We start from the raw sequence: 15,651 nt of genomic DNA, 5'->3' as shown, positions 1-15,651 counted from the left end.
TTTTCACCAGGTTTGCTGCGATTCCCTGTAGAGCACCTTATGAAACCTCCGAAAATATTGACACAGATCTGGAACACGCAATGGATAGGAAGTCCCTCTGGGGAAGTCACAAGGTGAATGTATTTAATCATACTGCTCAATGAAGCTGGTTAATTTTAGTATGTTGTAAAATTTTTCTTCACTCAATAAAATTCTCCAAACAAGAGAAAAACATAAGTTTAATGCTTTGGATATTTCACATTTTCTTGTGTATGTATGGAGAAGGAGGAAACATAGCCTTGCTTGCTTAAAGTGAATAGATATATCGGCTTAGTTACAGCACGGCGACATCGCGCTGTTATAAAATTGGCTATTCTGTCCTGTGTGTTCTGTCACACTTATGTTGGGTGTGATGTGGGCGGAGATTGCCGGGTGTATTGTGGGCGGAGATTGCCAGGTGGATTGTGGGCGGAGATTGCCGGGTGTATTGTGGGCGTAGATTGCCGGGTGTATTGTGAGCGGAGATTGCCAGGTGTATTGTGGGCGGAGATTGCCGGGTGTATTGTGGGCGGAGATTGCCGGGTGTATTGTGGGCGGAGATTGCCGGGTGTATTGTGGGCGGAGATTGCCGGGTGTATTGTGGGCAGAGATTGCCGGGTGTATTGTGGGCGGAGATTGCCGGGTGTATTGTGGGCGGAGATTGCCGGGTGTATTGTGGGCGGAGATTGCCGGGTGTATTGTGGGCAGAGATTGCCGGGTGTATTGTGGGCGGAGATTGCCGGGTGGATTGTGGGCGGAGATTGCCGGGTGTATTGTGGGCAGAGATTGCCGGGTGTATTGTGGGCGGAGATTGCCGGGTGGATTGTGGGCAGAGATTGCCGGTTGTGTTGTGGGCGGAGATTGCCGGGTGTGTTGTGGGCGGAGATTGCCGGGTGTATTGTGGGCGGAGATTGCCGGGTGTATTGTGGACGGAGATTGCCGGGTGTATTGTGGAGGAGATTGCCGGGTGTATTGTGGACGGAGATTGCCGGGTGTATTGTGGAGGAGATTGCCGGGTGTATTGTGGACGGAGATTGCCGGATGTATTGTGGACGGAGATTGCCGGGTGTATTGTGGACGGAGATTGCCGGGTGTATTGTGGGCGGAGATTGCCGGGTGGATTGTGGGCGAAGATTGCCGGGTGGATTGTGGGCGGGGTTAATGTGGAAGAGCCACGTTTTTTGTGCTGAATCGTTTTCTGTGTGACGCCGGAAGTTGATTTTCTGAGCAGGAAGTGATCATCTTCCTGTTCCGTTAGTTGTTAACGTGCAGCGTTGTAACTCTCGTTCTTCATTGTTTTTCACCAGAAGTGTTTCTAAAACGTCTTGTGGAGGTGATTTCTTCCTCTTTTTTGGTGACAAAAGTGGTTATTACAGCACGGCGACATCGTGCTGTTATGTAATTGGCTATTCTGTTCTGTGTCTTCTGTCACGTCTTCTGTCACACTTATGGCCGCGTACGTCCCTTTGATCTGAGGGCTATAAATATAAATTTGTCCAATGTCACAACTCTTCCCATCATGCATGCGAATTCACCGTGTCTACATTTAAATTTTTTTTTTTTTTTTTTTTGTATACATTGGTCGAGGCTCGTATGAGAGCTAACACAACTCACAGCAAGGAGGCATGAGACAAGAGGGGCGGGAGTGGAAGGGACAAAACATTGGGGAACAGACACAGGTGAACTGTGGAAGGGAGAGGGATGGGGATGGGACGGGGAACATGGCGAGGAGAAGATGGACATTACAGGGACTTTCAGGAAGGAAAGCAGGAGAATTGAAGGAAGTGGGCTTGGGTGGATTATCGGGGGTAGAAAAGATCGAGGATTTGGATGGGGGAAGATAAGAGGTGGTGGTGAACAGCTGTTTTGAAAGCCTGGAGGGAAGAATGGGAAAGAATAGAGTGAGGAAGTTTATTCCAAAGGCGGGAAAAAAGAGGAATGAAAGAGTGAAGATGAGCAGTGATTCGTGATTTTGGTAGTTTTACCAGAAGGGGGTTGTTGGCGGACCTTGAGCGCCCTGTGGAAATGTGGTGGGGACAAATTGCAGAGAGCAGGGGGGGGCAAGGCTGGAGAGGAGTCGGTAGAAGACAGAAAGACCACCGACCAACCTGCGGTGATTGAGTGAGAGGCCCAAAGACTCAGCTTCATTGCGGGAGATGCCAATGATCTTAAAAGCCCTGGTTTCGACAGCGTGAAGTCGAGAAAGGTGGGAGGCAGGAGCACCAGCCCAGAGGGGAGAGCAGTACTCCATCAGGCTACGGACAAAAGCTTTGTAAGTAGTCAGGAGCTCAAGAGGGCCGAGGAAGGACTTTGCACGACGGAGGATTCCCAGTCGGCGACTGGCTTTTGAGGCAAGGTTGGAAATGTGACTTTCCCAGGAAAGGTCATGGCAGATAGTGAGACCCAGAAGCTTGAAAGAAAAGACTTCTTCCAGAGGATTGTTGAGAAAGTGGATGGGGGGGTTTTGTAAACGGTCCTTTCGAAGAGACATAGTGAGAGTGTGAGATTTGTGTGGATTGAAAGACATGTTCCACGTGTTGGACCAGTTTGTGATTTTATCCAGATCTGCAGTGAGCGAAGAAGCTGCTGCTTGCCGGTCGGAGGGATGACAGATGGTACGGCAGAGGGTGGAGTCATCGGCAAAGAGAAATAGAGGATTTTCCAGAGAGTCCGAGAGATCATTGATGAAAACCAGAAAACGAACAGGGCCCAGAACGCTACCTTGAGGAACTCCAGCCTGCACAGGAAGAGGGGATGAAAGAACTCCATTTAGGGCCACACGTTGGCTGCAAACTGCAGTTTTTATAACTGCAAAATTGTTTAATCATTCTTAACCTTTTACTTCCCCCAGCCACGCGATATCAAAGTATTCACTTCTTTTTATTTCTTTAAATTATCAGATTTCAGTACAAATCTTGATATTTATTTAGTCTGGATGATATCTGAGCTTAAAAACTGAAACAATATTTTGAAATTATATATATATATATATATATATATATATATATATATATATATATATATATATATATATATATATATATATATATATATATATATATATATATCTTCTTGATCCTCTTTCGGTTTGCTCCAGTTAGGGGTCGCCACAGTGGATCAACCGTCTCCATTTCGCTCTATCCTCCACATCTTCCATTGACACTCCAACCACCCGCATGTCCGCCCTCACCGTATCCATGAACCTCTTCTTTGGCCTTCCTCTTCTCCTCCTGCCTGGCGGCTCCATCTTCAACATCCTTCTCCCGATATACTCCGCTTCCCTCCTGTGCACATGTCCAAACCATCTCAATCTCGCCTCTATCACTTTGTCTCCAAACCGTCCTACCTGCGCTGTCCCTCTAATATACTCATTTCTTATCCTCTCCATCCTCGTCACTCCCAACGAGATTCGCAGCATCTTTAACTCTGCCACCTCCAGCTCCGCTTCCTGTCTTATTGTTAGTGCCACCGCCTCCAAACCATACAACATAGCTGGTCTCACTACCGTCTTATATACTTTCCCCTTCACTCTTGCAGCTATCCTTCTGTCACAAATCACTCCTGCAACTCTTCTCCAACCACTCCATCCTGCCTGCACTCTCTTTTTCACTTCTCTCCCACACTCTCCATTACTTTGGACAGTTGATCCCAAGTATTTAAACCAATCCACCTTCCCCACTTCAACTCCTTGCAACCGCACCATACCACCACCCTCCCTCTCATTTACGCACATGTACTCCGTCTTACTCTGACTGACTATCATTCCCCTTCTCTCCAGTGCGTACCTCCACCGCTCGAGGCTCGCCTCAGCCAGCTCCCTACTATCCCTACAGATCATGATGTCATCTGCGAACATCATTGTCCATGGGGACTCCAGTCTGATCTCGTCCGTCAACCTGTCAATCACCATTGCAAACAGGAAAGGGCTCAGAGTCGATCCTTGGTGCAATCCCACTTTTACCTGAAACCGGTCCGTCATTCCGACCGCACACCTCACCGCTGTCACACTGTCCTCATACATATCCTGCACGATCCTCACATACTTCTCCACCACTCCCGACTTCCTCATACAATACCACAACTCCTCTCTTGGCACCCTATCATAAGCTTTCTCTAAATCCACAAACACACAATGTAACTCCATCTGGCCTTCCCTATACTTCTCCATCAACATTCTCAAAGCAAACATTGCATCAGTGGTGCTCTTTCCTGGCATAAACCCATATTGCTGCTCACAGATCGTCACCTCTCCTCTCAACCTAGCTTCCACTACTCTTTCCCACAACTTCATGGTGTGGCTTAACAACTTTATCCCTCTGTAATTTCCACAGCTCTGCACACCACCCTTATTCTTGAAAATCGGAACCAGTACACTTAATCTCCACTCCTCCGGCATCCTCTCACTTTCCAAGACTTCATGAAACAATCTGGTTAACAACCCCACTGCCATCTCTCCTAAGCACTTCCATGCCTCCACTGGTATACCATCTGGGCCAACCGCCTTTCCACTTTTCATCTTCTTCATAGCAGTCCTCACTTCATCCTTACTGATCCACCCCACTTCCAGATTCACTATCTCCACCTCTTCCAACCTTCTCTCTCTCTCTCTCTCTCTCTCTCATTTTCTTCATTCATCAGCTCCTCAAAGTACTCCATCCACCTTCTCAACACACTCTCCTCGCTCGTCAGCACATTCCCATTGCGTCCTTTATCACCCTCACCTGCAGCACATCCTTCCCAGCTCGGTCCCTCTGTCTTGCCAATCGGTATAAATCCTTTTCCCCTTCTTTTGTACCCAACTTCTCATACAGCTCGTCATATGCCTTTTCCTTGGCCTTTGCCACCTCTCTTTTTGCCTTTCGCCGCCACTCCTTGTACTCCTGTCTACTTTCTTCATCTCTCTGACTATCCCACTTCTTTTTCGCCAACCCCTTCTTCCTTATACTTTCCTGTACTTCCTCATTCCACCACCAAGTCTCCTTATCTTCCTTCCTCTGTCCATATGTCACACCAAGTACCTTCCTAGCTATCTCCCTCACAACTTCTGCTGTCATTGCCCAATCATCCCACCCATCTTTACCACCATCCAACGCCTGTCTCACCTCCTCCCTAAATTTCACGCAACAGTCTTCCTCCTTCAGCTTCCACCATCTGGTCCTTGGTTCAGCCCTCACTCTCTTCCTCAACCTCACCTCTAAAGTCATCCTACAGACCACCAATCGATGCTGTCGAGCTACACTCTCCCCTGTCACCACCTTACAGTCACTAATCTCTTTCAGGTTGCATCTCCTGCTTAAGATGTAATCCACCTGTGTGCACTTTCCTCCACTCTTGTATGTCACCCTGTGTTCCTCCTTCTTCTTGAAATACGTATTTACCACTGCCATTTCCATTCTTTTTGCAAACTCCACCACCATTTGCCCTTCCACATTTCTCTTGTTGAGACCGTACCTCCCCATCACCTCCTCATCCTCTTTATTCCCTTCCCCAACATGCCCATTGAAATCTGCTCCAATCACCACTCTTTCATCCTTGGATACACTCTCCACCACTTCATCTAACTCACCCCAGAAATCTTCTTCATACTCCATCTCACACCCCATATGTGGGGCATATGCACTGACATTCATCATCACCCCTTCAATTTCCAACTTCACACTCATCACTCGGTCAGACACTCTCCTCACCTCCAATACCCTCTTGACATAATCTTCCTTCAGGATTACCCCGACACCATTTCTCCTCCCATCCACACCATGGTAGAACAGTTTGAAACCACCTCCAATGCTCCTAGCCTTACTCCCCATCCACTTGGTCTCTTGTACACACAGTATGTCCACCTTTCTTCTCTCCATCATATCAGCCAACTCTCACCCTTTGCCAGTCATCGTCCCAACATTCAGAGTTCCAACTCTTACCTGCACACTTCTACCCTTCCTCCTCTCCCACTGCCTCCGGACTCGCCTTCCCCGTCTCCTTCTCCTCCTTCGCCCAGCAGTAGCACAATTTCCACTGGTACCCTGCTGACCACCGGTACCGGTGGCGGTCGTTGGTAACCCGGGCCTCGACCAATCCGGTATGGAAATTCGTTTTCTTGTCCGCATAATGATTTGGCATAGGTTTTTACGCCGGATGCCCTTCCTGACGCAACCCTGGTCGCCTCTTACGACACACAGGGATATAGTATACCTATTCTTACCGGGGCATGTAGAACAACCCAGTTGCAGCTGGAGACATTGCAAGGTTCAATTGCCCGTGAAATAAATATTACAGATAATACATATATATATATATATATATATATATATATATATATATATATATATATATATATATATATATATATATATATATGTGCCTGGTGTTGGCGCAGTGATTAGGGCAGCGGCTTGGGATCCAAAAGGTCCTGAGTTCAAGCCCCGTTGGGCCACTGAATTAATACACCAGGGGGTTGACTCAGCCTGTCATCCTTCCGAGGTCGGCGAAATGAGTACCAGTATACTGGGCCGGTGTATACCCCGGTTAAAATAGGTGTACCATATCCCTGTGTCGTAAGAGGCGACCAGGGTTGCGTCAGGAAGGGCATCCGGCGTAAAACCTGTGCCAAATCACTATGTGGATCATACAGATGATCCGCTGTGGCGACCCCTAATGGGAGCAGCCGAAAGAAGAAGAAGAATATATATATATATATATATATATATATATATATATATATATATATATATATATATATATATATATATATATATATATATATATATATATATATATATGTATATATATATATACACATACATATAATATATCGATACTATTGTTACATAATATTTTGAAATAATAATAATAACGATATACTTTAATTAGTCGTTGAGAGTATATCATGGAAAATCCTACCATATAATGCATGAAATCACTCCAACTTCCTAATTTGAAAAGTATTGAAATTACAAAAGTGATGTGTACAATGATTCATTGCTATGATGAACAGGCATTTGATAATACTAGCATGTACCCGTAAAAAAAAAAATTAACAAATAAATATTCCAACCGCGAGCAACAAACAACAACCACACAGGCCATTTCTTCGCTCTCGTATGCCCGTACGTGCGTGGCGTGGAAGTTCGCATATCACAGTTATGATGATTCGCAATTTAGGTTTTAATGGCCAATTATTCAATTAGCGCCAACGTATTTTACCTTTTCGCAATGTCATCGCAAGGAAAAACAAAAAGAGAAGAGAAGAGAGAAAAAAATTACTTCCTGGTTCGGAGCACACCAGCACTCTGATGTTACCGAAATTTATGCACCATCTCATATGAAAACGATCATAACTTGCGGCATTGTGTTTATCTATAAATGCGCATAAGAAATCGAGAAATTATTGGAATACACGAAGTCGTCACTCTCCGGAAGTCCGTACGTTGTAACCTGAAATGGGGAACGCGGCTGAGCTTCCCTTCCCCCATCGCCACGCCCACGCAACAACGTGTCTTGCCATTGGTTTGGTAAATAAATGGCCATAACTTGGGAAGCACTTGTCCGATTAATATCAAACCTTGAAAAGGCACATCCTCAGGGCCCCAGCAATATACCTGGCAAGTTTCATTTAGATCGGACCAGCGGTTGGCGAGAAACAGCGGTCACAGACACACACAGACACACACAGACACACACAGACACACACAGACACACACAGACACACACAGACACACACACACACACATTGCTGGAATTATAGATAGATGAGTGAGGAAAATAAAAAAAACAACTTTATCATTTAGAAATCGTTGTGGCCTGTTCCAAATCAAGGCGGGGTTGAGCAGGCCAAAAAAACAAGGCGGCTTCAGACCCCAACAAGGTTACCGAGAACATGCCTTTAGACCCTCAGAGAGCGAGGTAGCAGAGGGTCGCCTGATGAAGGATATAATTAAATAAGGCTCTTAATTATCTTCAAAAGGAGTGTTTTAATTAACCCAAACACCAAGTATCACTCACGCACTTCCTTGGAGTTTTCTTCGTATGCATGCAAAGTTCCAGGCTGATAGGTTTCATGGTTTTGAAGTTATGGAGGAGAAACGCTCACACACACACATGCACACGCACACACACATGCACACACGCACACATTTATTGGTATGGAAGATTGTGAGTACATAAAAGCCTGGTGTTGGCTTAATGATAATGTTGGTGGGCTTGTGATCCTTTGGTCCTGAATTCAAATCCTGCTTAGCCATTGAATTAATACCAGGTGGGGTTGATTCAGTCTGTCATCCTTCTGAGGTTGGCAAAATGAGTACCAGCTTGTTGGGATGATTGAGCTATTTGAGTATCCTGTGTCAGAGTGGTGACCTATCCAGGATTGTGCCCAATATCCCAGGAGACTGCTTTGGTAGCACAGCTGCTCTGTTCAGAGTATGGTACTAATGGATGGATGGGTTGGGAGTACAGTATGTTATTTGTATAACTATTTTTGACATCCCTCATATGTTACTAACCATTCTTCCATGCTTGGAACAATCATTGTAACCTTGTAAATCTCAAAATGATCGGGATCTGTGCTTCTCAAAAAGCAGATGGTCTTTGAGCGTAGCCAAAAAGGCTAAAGTATTTGCTTCGTTCTTCCAAACTGTGGAAAATTTTGCTCAAACATTTGATACCCGTGCATTCGACATGTGGGAATCATTGATGTCGATAAATTTTACTCAGACATGGGTTTTCAAAGAATTCACAAAAATCATTACAATCTTCAACCATTGTCATTCTTTATTACCAATTTTTTTAAAATAAAAACTCACACGGAATGTTAGTTGGACCTTGAGACAAAATGACGATGAGGCTGAATAAAATATGGGCATTACAGCATGACATGAACCTTGTCGATAAAAATGAATAATTAAAATATCGGGTTGCTTTCAGTTCAGCACAGATCTCAATTACTTGATCATCAAACTTAAAAAAAAAAAAAACATTCTTACATGTAACTGAAATGATTTGGAGGGAGGGGATTGAAAAGGGGACACTTCACCTTCTCGTTAGCCTTACACATGCCATTTCCTCCTCTTACTCCAATCTCTTCTTAATTACCAATTTTACCTTTTATCCCCACCCCCACCCATACCATCCTTTCTCCCTCATGTATTTATTTATTTTTCCTTACATTGAGAAAATACTCGTGGTGGAATTTATACTTATCCTCCTCTCCTCCCTTCTCTTCCTTTTCCCAATTTATCCGCTATCCTAGTGGGTACATAATAAATAGATGGTCACAAATTTGAAAGATTTCTTTAAGCACAAATGATCTAAATCATGAAGGTTTTTTTTTTCTTCTTTTCCGGTCACCTGAAGCTCACAGAGGAGCTTGTAAAAGTCTCCATCACATAGACTTCAGAAACATCAATGTACAGAGTATCTGCAAATTGCCATTCCAAATTCATACGGTAATAAAAAAAATATTGAAATGGGATACAATGATGCGGTTCACTGCACGTGAAAGAGCATTTATCAATGTTTTATTTTCAAGATTTCTCAAGATCATCATCCAATCCAAATAGGACTTAAGGGAACTGCGGGACTGCGTTTGAATGACTCGCAAACATGTTCAACTTTCTCACCACTTGCACCTGGCTGGCCTTCCTCCTTTCTCTGCAGGATGCTACAGTACCAGTCTCCATAAACTTTTTGTTCCACTCACGAATCGTTTTTCTCGATGGTGGCTGCCTTCCACAGGTTGTCCTGAAACTTTGTTGATCCTGTGTAGCTGATTTTGGCTCTATAAACCAGACAACACACTATGCTTTTTCTTGTGGGGACACCATTTGCAGTACATGTGATATAATGTGTCACTGGAAACATGTCAAAATGAAACAAAAAATTTGATAAAACTTTGAGAAATGCCCTTTCAAATTCAGCAAACTGCATCATTGTATCCCATTTAATTTCTCTTTTATCACGATTTATATTTGGAACAGTAATTTGGGGACACCTGTACTTTCACATGAATTGCAGGCATCCACAGACAATACACAAATAAACATCGCAAATAGAGTTTGAAAATGGATCATGAACTAAGCGCTGAGATGAGAACGAGCCAAACAAGTCAGCTCAAAAAACTTAAGGATTGAAGTGGAATTACTTAATCGATTAAAGATATTTGTGATCACAATCAATACCGCTTGATGTACAGAACAATGCCAACTCCACCCCTCCCTGCAGTACTCTTTCAATTAAATTTGAGAAGACTCAGGTAGGTGGGATGGAAAAAATGAACACTTATTTTATGCCTGCTGTGTAATCATGTTTTGTTGTATTTTTCTACAAAATAATAGCTTTTTAATTTTTATCAATTCGTGCTTGAATTATTAATGGTTATGCGTGAGTACTGTAAATATAATGTAGACAAGTGCAGACAGACAATGATGTATATTGTTGGGGAATATCCCCCTGAGCAGGCCATGGTGGGTTTGGGATGGCAGGAGAGGGTGGTGGGGTGGGTTTGGGGATCTGAATGCAATAAACTTCCCCAATGAGGGAGCTGTGGCCTCACTTGGCCAGATTAGCAAGCGATTAGCAAATAAAAAGTTACTTCAAAACGACCATCTGTTTGCTCAGTAACAGTGACTGCATTGTCATCGATCAACTTGGACCATGGAAAGAACCCTTTGTTTTACTGCCATCTCGTGGTAACAAACGCCCTGCACTATCCTTATTGGTGAACATTATGATTGATCACCCTCTTTTTACCCCACGCATGTGAAGCAAAAAGTGGGGTTAAGGAATTGGTTCACTTTGTCTGTCTATCTGTCTGTCTGTCAACAAATGTCAGCTTATGTTCAAGGAACCACTTCATTTCAATTGAATGTATTTTAAACATCAATTGGAAAACAAACCTGTAGTTTTTCATTACTTTGGCTCTGAATTTGTCACCATCGTGCATGTGCAGTGAGGAGTCCATCCATCCATTGGGACCACACTCTGTGCAGAGCGTTGGTTCTGCCTAAGCAGTCTTCTTGGCTATTGAGCACAATCCTGGATAGGTTTCCGCTCCAACACAGGATACCAGCAAGCTGGCACTCATTTTGCTGATCTCGGAAGGATGACAGGCAGTCAACCCCACCTGGTATTAATTCAACAGCCAAGGGGGATTTGAACAGAGGATCCTAGGATCCCAAGCCCACCACCCTCACCATTAAGCCAACACCAGGCAGAGAGAGGAGTGAGATGATTTATTTACCCTGTCTGATGTCTGACAGTCAAACAAAATTGAAAATCATTCCAAACATGAAATTCCAAACTTTCTGTTTTTAAGGATGTTAAAAAGGAAACAAACAACAGGCACAAATAATTAAGTAACATGTTAAATAAGGTGGTGTAAAAGAGGCTGCATCAATGGTGGTAATCTTCCGATGTTTTTTTCTCCAACAATTAAAATCTCTTTTATTTCAATTGAATAATATACTTGAACAATGTAGAACACAAATCGCCTTTTTGGCACTTTCAAAACCTTTCCATTTAGCAGCACTTGTACAAAATATGATGGCATTTTACATCCCCATGACCAAATTTGTCACTTGCAGAAGCCACCAATGTCCTTGCTGCTCAAGACTACATGGGGTAAAGTATTTTATAAACTCTCTCGTTTAACATTTGAATTTGAAAATTAAACATTTGAAAAGATATCCAAAATAACTCAAAATATAAAAGAAAAAACAAACACACTTCACTTTCATTTTTAGAATTACAAATTGATATCAATAATAATAAATTTCACAGCAAATTATTTGATAAACGACATTTACATTCCACATTGTACAAATGCCTTTCTTTGAGAGCAACATTCCTCAGAAGCTATTCTGTGGTACGGTTGCAGGTGAAACAAAAAGAGCAATCAGAGATTGCAGACTCTCGCCAAGACTAGTTTTGTGTGGTGTATTTTGAGTGGTGTTTGTGTACTGGTGTGTTGCATAATTTATAAGACATAATTAGAACTGCCACTTTATTACTGCTGGCAGTGATGATCAGGTACCAAGATGTCCCACTTTGATGCAACCCGCTTTGATTGGCCACCTGACCCTGACCCATGACGTTTTAAAAAAAATTATTATTCAATTGAATTTAGAATGGGATTAAAATTAACTTATTTCAAATCAAATGAAGACAGTCCTGCATTACAGTAATCAGAAGGAACCCAAAGAAACAAAAAGCAAAGATGAAATCATCAGGAGGAACCTGAATAGGATTTGCATTTCAGCTGCTACTCCTCTACCCTCAAACCCATCCAGGCACAGCCAATTGAGCCTCATTCAAAAAAAAAAAAAGAACCCAGATCAAAAAAGTAAATAATCTGGCTGCCAAACCATGCGTCTGATCAAGTTGAAATCTGAAACATGTATTCCTCATCCGTACTAGATCATAATTGTGACGTTTCATGTTAATTGATTGAGCGATTCCAGAGAAAACATTATTTAATATTTTTCATCAATCCAATATGACTGCCGAATCACGTGACCGATGACGTCATCACTTTCTTTTCTTTTCTGTGGACCATTTTATCCCTGGATGACCCTCAAAAACGTTCATACTGATCAGATGTAGCGTTCTGCACATGCAATTATGAAGTCATAAAAATCACACGTATTCCCCATGAGGAGTACTTGCGTGTGCCAAATTTCAATTTTTTTCCTTTGTGCCGTTTCAGAGATACAGAGGTCCAAAGTGTTTTGGTTTTTCCAACATGGCTGCCACACCACGTGATCCATCCCACATCCACACATACCACAGGCAGGAAGCAGATTAATCCAAGTTTTCTTTAAGATAATAAAACGACACCAAATAGAATAAGTGAAATACAATACGAATAGTAAAAATATAATTCGCGAGATGTTTCTATAAATACAAATACATTATTAAAAATATATACATGTGTATTTTGAACCCATTTCAATGGTTGCTTGGAGGGAGAAAAGGAAGCATGCAAACAAACCGTTAATAAATATCTGTTTGAATATTTGAATAACAATTTGATTCGGAGGTGAGTGGGGAGGTCTTTCTCATTGGTGGACATGATATATTGAAGATAATATCTGCATTATTTAATGTATTATCATATAATGGAATGTGTGATGGGAACTATGTGATAATACATTAAATCCTCCAGCGAGTAAAGTCTGATAAGTGATGTTGCATTGATGGATTGACTGACTGCCTGGCCGCATGAGGTTGTGGATCTCCTGATGTGGATCTGTGACCAAGATTATGGATCTGCTGTTTGGAGAGGTTCTGGTCTGAAAGGATAAAAACCTCGAGGAACAACGGTGCCTAGTTAATGATCTGCACAGTCAGGAAACCACGTCAATTGCTTATAAGTTAAGGTTGCAAGTTAAGTTCTTACTTTAGTTCAGGAAACTATGTTTTGAGACTTACAATTTAAATGAAGTTGAATAGAGGATGTTGTGAAATTATTATCACTTACAGTAATCCTTTAAATTGTATTTCAGGAATAGCTCTGAAACTATACAATTAGTGTGGTTGTGTGTGTTTATAATATTGTTACGGCCCGCGGTTCGGGGCTTGCCACAAGGGAAAGCACTCAAGTTTCTCCCGAACACCCGGTACTGAGTCTGCAAACCACAGACAACTCCGTGGTCCAATGGGCTGTAGTTCTTACACAGCCATAGCTGCTTGACGTAGACTACCGGCCTAGCAGGGTTACACTTCGATGTTTCCGTGGTGCCTTTCTATTGGCACGGCAACCTAAATGGAGGTTACACCCTTGGCTTCACCCTGTGTGATTTATTTTTCCATACTTCTGCATCAATTTCGTTTTTTGTTGTGTGTTCCCATAATTCCATGGGATTGCTTTGTGCATCTGATAATTCTGTGTGCTTGTGTGTGTTTTTTTTTTTGTGATCACATATTTATTTGACTAGAGGGGGAGCACTCGGTATAGTGCAAAACCTCCGCTGCCAATACTGCTGGGTCACTTAAGTGAACCTGATATCCTATTGATTGTAGGTCAAAACGGATCAGATTCTACTGAACCACGATTCAATAAACTAAACTAGATCGACGCGCATGTAGAAATGCCAAAAAAAATGATATCGAAATTTTTTTTTTTTTAAAAAGGTGCAAATTTTGTTTCTCTAACAATTTTTTTTGGGGTGGTGGGGGGTTGGAAATCACTTAAAACATGTAGAAATGCAAAAAAAAATCAAATATTTTTCAAATAAAATCGACATTTTGAAAAAAAAGTTGCAAAATTTTCTTTTTTTTTTCTCTCTAACAAATTTTTTTGGGGGGTTGGAAATCACTTAAAACATGTAGAAATGAAAAAACAAAAATTCAAATATTTTTTCAAAATGTCCACCATAGCGGCCATATTGGACTTTGGACCAAGTCCAAAATCGAATGGCATGATCCTTGGACCATACCTAATCCCCCACCAAGTTTCGTCGAAATCCGTCCAGGAGTTTTTCCGTAATACTGTTCACAAACAAACAAACAAACAAACTAGAGGGGGAGCACTCGGTAGAGTGCAAAACCTGCGCCAATACTGCTGGGTCACTTAAGTGAACCTGATATCCTATTGATTGTAGGTCTAAACGGATCAGACTCTACTGAAGCACGATTCAATAAACTAAACTAGATCGACGCGCATGTAGAAATGCCCCCAAAAAAATTGAAATTTTTTTGAAAAAAAAGTTGCCAAATTTTTTTTTCTCTAACAATTTTTTTTTTGGGGGGGGGGGTTGGAAATCACTTAAAACATGTAGAAATGCAAAAAAAAAATTCAAATATTTTTCAAATAAAATCGAAATTTTTTTGAAAAAAAGTTGCAAAATTTTTTTTTTTTTTTTGGACCAAGTCCAAAATCTAATGGCATGATCCTTGGATCATACCTAATCCCCCCACCAAGTTTTGTCTAAATCCGTCCAGGAGTTTTTCCGTAATACTGTTCACAAACAAACAGACGGGTGAAAACAGTAACCTCCATCCATCTTCGATGGCGGAGGTTAACAAACTGACAGGGGTGAAAACAGTAACCTCCGTCCATCTTCGATGGCGGAGGTTAACAAACAGACAGGGGTGAAAACAGTAACCTCCGTCCATCTTCGATGGCGGAGGTTAAAAATACTTTTTGAGGAAATGTAGATGCAAGAAAAAGCAATTGTACTCGACCAGCATTATAATTTCCTTATCGCATACACTTGTCTTTTTAGCCTGTAGCAGAAATCGATCCAGCAGAAGAAGCCAAGGATTTCTACCCAACACGACCATATTCAACACAAATTAAGCACCATAATGATAAGGAGACAACGGAGACAGAATGAGAAATATGTGCTGTATGTGGATGGTGTATTTCTCATCATCATTTACACCTGTTTTCAGGTCGAAAGGGTTCCCGGCGCTCCCGCTACGCTCAGAGCCGCATGTTCCTGGTGGAAAACTCAATTGGGGAAATTTGGTCTGAACTTCAAACAGGTATGAACTTCAAACAATTTTAATCTGTTGGGACGTTTCCAAGAAACTTTATTGACCAAAGAATGAATCTTGGTGACATTACACGACTGCACTGTTATTGATTCACAAATTTATTGATTGTTATACAACACGTTTTGGTGATTTCAAAGCGCG

General features: G+C 42.2%; 1 protein-coding gene across 5 annotated transcripts in view; it reads left to right on the top strand.

The window, feature by feature from the left end:
• Positions 1-15,651, top strand: part of HSPA12B (heat shock protein family A (Hsp70) member 12B) — a 113,875-nt gene that overhangs the window by 76,427 nt on the left and 21,797 nt on the right. For all 5 annotated transcript variants that reach the window (XM_085848010.1, XM_085848012.1, XM_085848014.1 and 2 more), the window contains one exon: positions 15,406-15,498. In XM_085848010.1, coding sequence (XP_085704136.1) covers positions 15,406-15,498 — 93 coding nt within the window. The remainder of the gene's footprint in view (positions 1-15,405; positions 15,499-15,651) is intronic.

The sequence above is a fragment of the Eptatretus burgeri genome, chromosome 12 (genome assembly GCF_056783735.1).
Source record: "Eptatretus burgeri isolate ZD-2024b chromosome 12, Ebu_testis_v1, whole genome shotgun sequence".
NCBI classification, from domain to species: Eukaryota; Metazoa; Chordata; class Myxini; order Myxiniformes; family Myxinidae; genus Eptatretus; species Eptatretus burgeri.
The sequence above is the reverse complement of the archived record's forward strand: the minus strand, read 5'-3'. Positions and strand labels throughout refer to the sequence as shown.